The following is an 8513-nucleotide window of genomic DNA, read 5'->3' as shown; positions in this document are numbered from 1 at the left end:
GGGATGGCCACGCCGCAATCCCTTCTCCTCCATTCTCCTCTTGGGATCTTGGGCACGCACGCACATGCGCCCGGCGTGAGTTTAAGCCACCGGGTCCAGGACACGAACTGTGGTCGACTACGTGGGAGTCCGGCGACATAGCCATTATGCCAACTGCTGGTCCCCAAACATACCTGTTTGATATCTTCCTTCTTTTAGTGAAGGAGAAAGAGAGGTGACCCTGATGGGGTCTCGGGTTGCACCCCTCTGCTCCAGCACCCTGCTTAGCGAGGGTTCCAGGCGTGCCCATTCACAGCTTGTTCAGGTTGGCCCAGGAGCAGTGTTCAGGCCCCCCACCCGGCCCGGCCTCCCACCGTGGTGCTCGTGCCCCCCAGCTGGGCCGACGCCTTGTTTCTAACTGGAAGGAGCACCATGTGCCACTGAGACCACTGGGCCGCGGCTGGGGGACGCCGGCAGAGCCATGGACGGAGTGACGTCGCAGGTGACCTGGCGTGGTCATCCCGCCGGTGCAGAGGGCCCCCACTGGGTCCCGACTGCGACTTGAGTGGCTAAAACCACAAGAGGCATCTCTCGGACGCTCAGGGCCGTGGGAAGTGCCAGGACTTTGTAGTTCCGTGTTGGGGCTTAAGCTGCGGGAGAGGGTTCGTGGGACGTGGGCCATCCTTGGGAACGAGGCTTCTGATCCAGGCCCACTGCCCAAAGCCACGCCTGTCCCACTTTACCGTGGAGCGTGGAACGTGGCAGAGTTACGGAGCCATGGCCCTCGGGAGTGGTGTCACTCTGGCTTCGCCTGCACCTGTGCTGGTGGGGCTGGCCGGAGCCCTCGTGGCACCCAAATGACCAAGGGGCCAGCTTTGGGCCAGTCTGCTCTGACTCGATGCGTGTCACTCACGCACCTACACCACCGTGTCCAGGGCAGGCGGGTCTAGAAGGTGCACGGTGGCCCTTCCAGGTAGACACAGGCAGGCTGGACAGAGCTGGCAGGTGCAGGGCACCGGGCTCTGAGGTCAGTGCCGGCCGGGACTGCTGGGACGGGCCGTTCCTGCCTGGCGCGTGCCGCATTGGCAGCTGTAGGGCAGGAAGTGCCCTTGAAGGCACCCACGAATCCGTGCTGGGTGAATGACTAGACGGATGAACGCATTAGTCGGCCCATTGGCTCGCTCATCCTATGGCTCAGTCAGCTGGCAAGCAGGCCTGTGTGGGTTCAGCTGTCCCTCGGGAGCTCCAGAACTGCCACAGCTTCTAGGACAGCCGCAGGACACCAGGGCTGTTAGCAACCGGGGAGCTCGGCCCTGCCTCTGCCCTGCTGCGTGGCCTGGGGAAGCAACAAAGCCCGCCTGAGCCTGAGCCTGAGCCTGAGCCTCGCCGCCCCTGAGATGAGGCCAGAATGAGATGACGGCCGTGGAGAGCTGGCGAGACGGTGGCTGCATGCCGCATGGCCTTCCGGGGGACTCGGCTCCTCCACCCGCCCGCCCGTCCGCCCGCCTCTCTGGCTGGAGAATTATGAAGCGGTGTCTCCGGAGCCCTTCTCGCTGAGCATCCTCTTACCGTGCAGGCATGGACACAGGCTCTCCAGAAAGAGCGAGGCGGCTGCACACGGCGCCAGCCCGCCATGGGCGTCCGTCCACCCCCACAGCTGTGTCGAAAAGCCCTCAGACTGAACTGAGCAAGGGCCAGAGCCGCTGGGACCTGGAGGGGCTGGCGAGCACCGAGCACCCTCCTTAGGCAGGCGAGGTGCCCGGGTGAGCCTGGGGCCTGGTGGCCTTCCCGAGGCCCCCCTCCGAGTCGGGCTGGCGCCCACGGAGCCATCCCCAGAGCTCTGTATCAGAACAGCCCCAGCCGGCTGGGCTCCCTGCCCATTTGGGATGGGGAGACCCAGGAGCCCGCCAAATGAGGGACTACAACGGGGCGTCCACCCTTGCGAGCCCTGGGCGCCCTCCCACTGCAGGGCAGACTGTCCCTTTCCAGGGAGCTTCCAGGACCCACAACTCCTTCTGCTGGTTTCAGAGAGATGTCTGGACATTTGAATTTGAACCAGGGACTTGCCGAAATGGCGGCTACCCAGGACTGGGGACAGAGCCAAAAAAAACCCAAAAAAACCCAAGCAAACAAACAAACAAAAACACCCAAAAGGCTGTATGTCCTAGCTTTGCTGTTTGCAAATAAAAACAGAGAGAAGCAAAATGTGAGCTTTTCTAGGAGAGGTGAGAAGGAAAATTGACCCTGAATTTTCTGGTGCAGGAGTGCACTGGAAACATGGAACTTGGCTGGCTGGGGCGGCCCCCAGTGGCGAGTCTGTGGAGCTACATCAAGAACCCGGCGAGGCCCTGCAGAGCGGGAGCCTGCGGGATGGTCGGGAGTAGAGAGCGCACAAAGAGCAGGGCTCTTCACTCCAGAGCGCCAGCCAGAGCTGCCGGAGTTGACTCAGAATAGTCAGGGCCAGGTGCGCGCATGGACAGCCTCCTCCAAGGTGAGACAGAAGGCCCTTAAAATAACCATGTTTCTGGGACCAGCAGTTAGCGTAATGGCTATGTTGCTGGGCTCCCACGTAGTGAACCGCGGTTCGCGTCCCGGACCTGGTGGGTTAAACTCACGCCAGGCATGTGCGTGCATGCCCAAGATCCCGAGGATAATGGAGGAGAGGGGATTGCGGCGTGGCCATCCCCCCTGGGGGGTGATTTCTCGCTTTCTTTCTCTCTGTCTCTCTCTCTCTGTCTGGCAAGCGCACACACCCTATAGCAAAAACCTCTCCAAAAAAATAATAACAATAATAACAATGATAACCATGTTTCCAAACAGACCTGGCCAGCGACGACAGCTCCCCGACCCCAGCAAGGTGCAATGGCCTCGGTCTAAAGCTGGAAAGCAGACCAGCACGGGCCAGCACAGACTGGAGGTTAAGGCAGCTGCATCCCACGGTGCCTGCTGTGGTTCAAACCCTGGACGTGGAGTATGCATGCCCCAAGTCCCAAAAGCCAAAAGCAGAATGAAAAGAGGTTGCCACGTGGTCATTTCCCTGGGGGGGGGTCTCACTTTCCCTCCCTTTCTATCTGTTTCTCTCTCTCTCTCTTTTTTTAGAGGTTTTTGCTATAGGGTGTGTGCGCTCGCCAGACAGAGAGAGACAGAGAGACAGAAAGTGAGAAATCACCCCCCAGGGGGATGGCCACCCCACAATCCCTTCTCCTCCATTCTCCTCTCAGGATCTTGGGCACGCACCCACATGCGCCCAGCATGAGTTTTAAGCCACCGGGTCCGGGACGCGAACCCTGGTTGACTACGTGGGAGTCCAGCGACATAGCCATTACGTTAACTGCTGGTCCCTTTATCTGTTTCTCTGGGCGAGTGCATATGCCTTATGGCCAAAATCTAAAAACAAAATAAAACCATACTCCTGAGGTCAGATGTCGGAGCCACCTCTTCTGGACGGTGGTTTGCAGTGGGAATGCTCCTCCCCGTGGGGACACTCCCACTCAGGGTTAAAAACCCACGCATGTGTCTGGCTCGGGGAAGCACTGGGGCACCATGGGTGAGACGGCTGCATTAGGAGCACAGCCTTGTGGGGCCAGCGTCCCGCACCAGGGGACTGGCCTCCACGCAGCAGCTGGCGACCTGTGATGGCGTGGGCTCGGTGTGTGAGGGGTGCGCCTGGCAGGCAAGCTAGCATCCGCTAAGCACCTGCTACGGGCCAGGACCTGAGCAGAGAGACTCGGCGTGCCCCGCTGCAGGTCCCGACAGTCCCACGGTGACCCTGCAGAGCCTCACACATGTGCAAGCCGCCTGCCTCAGCTCACCTGGTACCCCAGCCTGAGCTCCTGCTGCCAGCCCTTGGCTTTCTTAGCAGGGTTCAAGCCAAGTGGCCTAATACAGGGGAACGCCCTTTAGTTTTACAAAGGGAGGCCTAACCCATGGGACAGGGACTTTGAGCTAGTCAGCCCCAGGTTCTGGCCTGGGCAGGTTCATGTGCAGGGCAGTAGGGGCTGTCCACTGCCTTGGTGTCCCCAGGAGATGTGGCGGGCACGTGCACCGGCAAGTGGCAGACCCTCCCAACATGAACCGCCACTCTAGGCTGGCCCGCGCTGTGACTGCTGGCCCAGATAGGCCATCTCTGCTGTTCTGATGGAGCTGGGACAGCCTCTTGTGCTTTTTTTAAGAGAGAGAGTTTTGCTATAGGGTGCCTGTGCTTGCTGGAGAGACAGAGAGAGGAAGAACGTGTCCCCTGGGGGGTGGCCACGCCGCATCCCTTCTCCTTCATTCTCCTCTCAGGATTTTGGGCACGCACACACGCCAGGCACGAGTCTCAAGCAATTGGGTCTGGGACTGGAACCACAGTCAACCACATGGGAGTCCAGCACCTTAACTGCACGCCGCCCGCTGGCCCAGGGACAGCGTCTGTTGTGGTGCAGGGCACTCACCAGGACCAGCAGGCTTTTGGTGGCTGGTTGTCTAGACTCAGGGCGACTCTATCCGAGGACAAGCCGGGCGCCCAGAGAGAGCACTCGGACTCCCCGCAGAGCGGTGTGACCACAGACTCATCACCACCAGGGCCAATGCATTTCTCTCTCCCTTGCTTAAGCCAGCTCGAGCTTGAGTTCTGCCACAGGAAGGCCAGACTTGATGGGGCTTGGAGAGCAAAATCCAGATGAGAGGGAGGGGGGCAGGGCAGCCGAGGCCAGGCAGCCTCAGAGTGGCTCTGAGGGGCTGATTGTGCAACCCTCTTCCCGACTGTGCCCCAGCGGCCTGGCCTTGGGAGCTGGAACTTGGCTGTGCCGCGTGTGGCTATTGATACCATGGAAACTGGCAAACTGTTGCCGTTGTCCTCCACCAACCGCAAAGCCTGCCACTAGGCGTGCGTCAGCGTGCCACTGTCCCAGACCTGCTGCCCGCCAAACCGGGGCCCCTTCTGAAGTTCAGCAAGGCCCAGCGTCCCTGAGGAAGCTGCCGCTGCGTGGACGGGAAATGCACGCAGATGAGATGGAGTAGACCAGGCCGGCGGTCCCTGGCCTGTCGCACAGACCCGGCTGCGTGTGAGCACAGGCTGCGGACTGAAAGCAGCCCCTCTGTGCCCCGCTTCTGTCCCTTCTCAGTGTACTTTCTATTCTTCTGCCTGCTTTAGGCCCTTGGAAACAAGCGACAGAAACTTAAGTCAAACCAACTCAAGCAGACAAAGCTCCGCGAGCCCGAGGGTTGCTTGGCTGCAGGCCCAGCTGTGCTCAGGAGTGCCCGCCTCAGCTCAGCCTGGATCTGAGGACGGCGCCAGGCACGCAGGCACCTTCTCGCCCCGGAATTAGGAGGGAGAGGCCTGGAGAGCCTGAGCTGCATGTGCCTGGCGCTCTCCTCACCTCGCCCTGACCCCAGTGCTGGCCCTGGCAGGAGCAGGCCCAGTCCTCTCGGGGCCTCAGAGGCCAGCACGCCTGGCTCAGGTGCCCGGTGGGCACTGCCTGCTCAGCACAGAGGTCCCGACAGGCCAGGACGCGGGGCGGGGCGGGGTGGGCCGTCTGTGACTACAGAAATGGCGAGGAGGCCCGGGGCGCTCTGGCTGCTGAGGAGGGTGCGGCCTCTGGCTGCCTGCAGCGTGGGCGCAGAGGTGTGTGGGAGCAAGCCCCACTGCCGTCTGCCTTTGCTCTTGCAGACCGGTGGCTGGGGTCGGCAGCAGGGCGGGGCGAGCAGCGCAGGCCTGGGGTTTGTTCGTGCTGGTGTGGAGACGGCCGGGGCCTCACCCCTTCCCTCCATCCCGGGTGAGGGCACGCAGGCCTGTCTGCTCTCTCCCCGTCGTGCCCAGCATTCCTCACAGAAAGGACGTGCAGCACATCAGGGCACGTGTGGCGGGGTCTGCAGGGACCAGGCAGGGGCCGTAGAGCCCCCTCTGGCAGAGTTCATGGTGCGCAAAGCCGGCAACAGCGAGTGGGACCACGCGTCGGACGTGCCGTCTGGCAGGAGAGCTCAGGGCTGACTGGGCGCCTCTGCCCGGCACCCCTCGAATTCAGGCTCCTACAGCAAAGTGGGCCTAAGAGAGGTTCACAGTGACCTAAGAGGTGCTGGGAAAATCCCAGGTAGGGGCTGGCTCCATGGCCTGGTGGCTAAGGCAGCCAGGTCCCACATAGCCAACACTGGTTCGAATCCTGGATCTGCAGCTCAAGAAAACGCTAGGTGTGCGTGCGTGCGTTCCCCAGTCCTGAAGGGAGGGAAAGACGGAGGAGAAAGGAGAAAGGGTTGCTGCATGCCCGTGCCCACAGGCGGGGCGGTGCTCTCTCCCTCTCCCGCTGTCTCGCCCTCACTCTGTCTCTGGCAACTGCATGTGCCTTCTGGCAAAGGACGAGAGCAACCAAACAAACGAAACTGCAGGTGGGATTGAGCAGCCACCCCGGGAGGATGGCTAGGGAGACAGAGCGGCCCGAGCCTGGCGCGCCGCTGAAGGGCTGCCAGATTCCAGCCGTGGGTGTGACGGGACAGGGACATGGTAGCTCACGCGAGCCGGGCAGGCTGCTGGGCCAGCCAGGACTCGCTTCCCGGACCTCTCCACCTGCCTGTCCTCATAGCCTGCGGGGCCACGTGCCCGTCAGCCAGGTCCTGCTCAGACCCACCTCCTTCCTGAGGCCCTCTCAGAACCCACCACCCCGCTCTGCCTCCTCTCCTTTCTCACAGTCCTCCTGCCTCAGTCCCCACGGGGCCCTGGGGCACTGGCCTGGAGGTGGCTGGGAATGGCACTAGGCCTCCCACGTAGTCCCCTACGTGAGACCAGCCTGGGAGCACTGTGCCCTGGCAGTCCTCTGCCCGCCGGGCCCTCTGCCTTCCTGTCCGGCATGCAAGACACACATGCTTCTGTCGGCTGTGGGACACGAACCCCGCGGGAAGGGTTTGCTTTGTGTTGGGCCTGGCCTGGCACACAGGGGGGCGTAGGCAGTGGCCGTCACTTTCCTTGTCCTCAACCTCCATGCGGTTCTCCAGGACTCTGAGCGAGCCCGCTCCCTGTCTGTGACGGCGTAAGGAAGGGTGTGTCTGCTCTCTGTGGGGCTGTGACCCCGCTCCCAGGGCTGCAGGGGACACAGGTCTCGGAGTACGCTGGCTCACCTGAGCCCTCAGCAGTGTCGTCGAACTCCACCTGGAAGAGGTAGCCGGTGTTCCAGACGTACAGGCAGGACGCGGCGTCATAGGAGACCCTGAGGGGCTTCAGCTGGGGGTCGTAGACGCTGTCCCTCCACCGAATGTCGATGGGAGACTGCCGGGTGCCCCCTGGCACGGCGACTGGGCCTGTCCAGAGGGGGTGCACTGGGGGACGGGGACGGAAGCTCCAGCTGACCCGGCACCTCAGGTGTGAGGGGAGAACCGCAGCTGCCCCAGACCCCGCAGGTCCAGACCCGGCCAGCTGAACTCCATCCCGTGCGTGGTGGCCCTTGTCCATCGCCTGCCTGGAACAGAGACTCCGCCTCGGCCCGTGTGGCCCTGTCGTCCTCACAGACTGTGGCCGCACGAGTCCAGTAGAGACCCCGGGGGCGAGTGGGCAGAGGGGTCAGGGCAGGCAGAGCGTGGTGGGCCACGGGCCCTGGGAGCAGTCGGAGGCCTCCTCCCGGGTGCCTGCGTCCAGCTGAGTGACATGTGGCAGCCAGGGCTGCTTCTAGGTCCTACCCTTTGACCCCTCCTGTGAGAAGAGGAGGGGCCCCTGAGCGAGAAAACGGCAGGGTGGCTCCTCCCTCTTTTCCCCAGGGTCATTTCAAATGTCCTGCATGTGATTTACGTATGTTATGGATGTATGTGTGCATGTGTGTTATGGATGTATGTGTGTATGTGTGTTATGGATGTATGTGTGCATGTGTGTTATGGATGTATGTGTGTATATGTGTTATGGATGTATGTGTGCAGGTGTGTTATGGATGTATGTGTGCATGTGTGTTATGGATGTATGTGTGTATGTGTGTTATGGATGTATATGTGTTATGGATGTATGTGTGTATGTGTGTTATGGATGTATGTGTGTATGTGTGTAATGGATGTATGTGTGCATGTGTGTTATGGATGTATGCGTGTATGTGTGTTATGGATGTATGCGTGTATGTGTGTTATGGATGTATGCGTGCATGTGTGTTATGGATGTATGTGTGCATGTGTGTTATGGATGTATGTGTGTATATGTGTTATGGATGTATGTGTGTATGTGTGTTATGGATGTATGTGTGCATGTGTGTTATGGATGTATGTGTGTATGTGTGTTATGTGTGTATGTATACTTTTTAACCACCAGAGTGTGCATATGCCAGAGAGGGAGAGAGAGAGAGAGAGGACGCACCCACAGTGGAGCGTGGTCACTGAAATCCTCTTCCTCTGTATCTCTCCATCCTGGTGGGATTTGGGACACCCCCCCACACACACACACACACATACACACATGGCCTGGCATGTTTTAAAAGCTACTGGGGTTAGGATTAGAACCTTAGTCAATCAAATGAGGTGCTGCCCCCTTAACCACGAGGCTGGCCCTTGAGTGCAAATTTTTTTTTTTTTTTTTGGTGGATTTTCAT

The 8513-nt window shown here is 60.4% G+C and overlaps 1 protein-coding gene across 1 annotated transcript in view; it reads right to left on the bottom strand.

Annotated features, from left to right (window-relative positions):
* CA5A (carbonic anhydrase 5A) overlaps window positions 1–8513 on the bottom strand; it is a 23517-nt gene that overhangs the window by 13040 nt on the left and 1964 nt on the right. Inside the window, 1 exon segment of the mRNA XM_006152544.3 lies at window positions 7069–7266. Coding sequence (XP_006152606.1) covers window positions 7069–7266 — 198 coding nt within the window.

The sequence above is a fragment of the Tupaia chinensis genome, unplaced genomic scaffold (assembly GCF_000334495.1).
Source record: "Tupaia chinensis unplaced genomic scaffold, TupChi_1.0 Scaffold000355_1, whole genome shotgun sequence".
Classification (NCBI taxonomy): Eukaryota; Metazoa; Chordata; class Mammalia; order Scandentia; family Tupaiidae; genus Tupaia; species Tupaia belangeri.
Note: the sequence above shows the minus strand (reverse complement) of the source record. Positions and strands in the feature narration are given on the sequence as shown.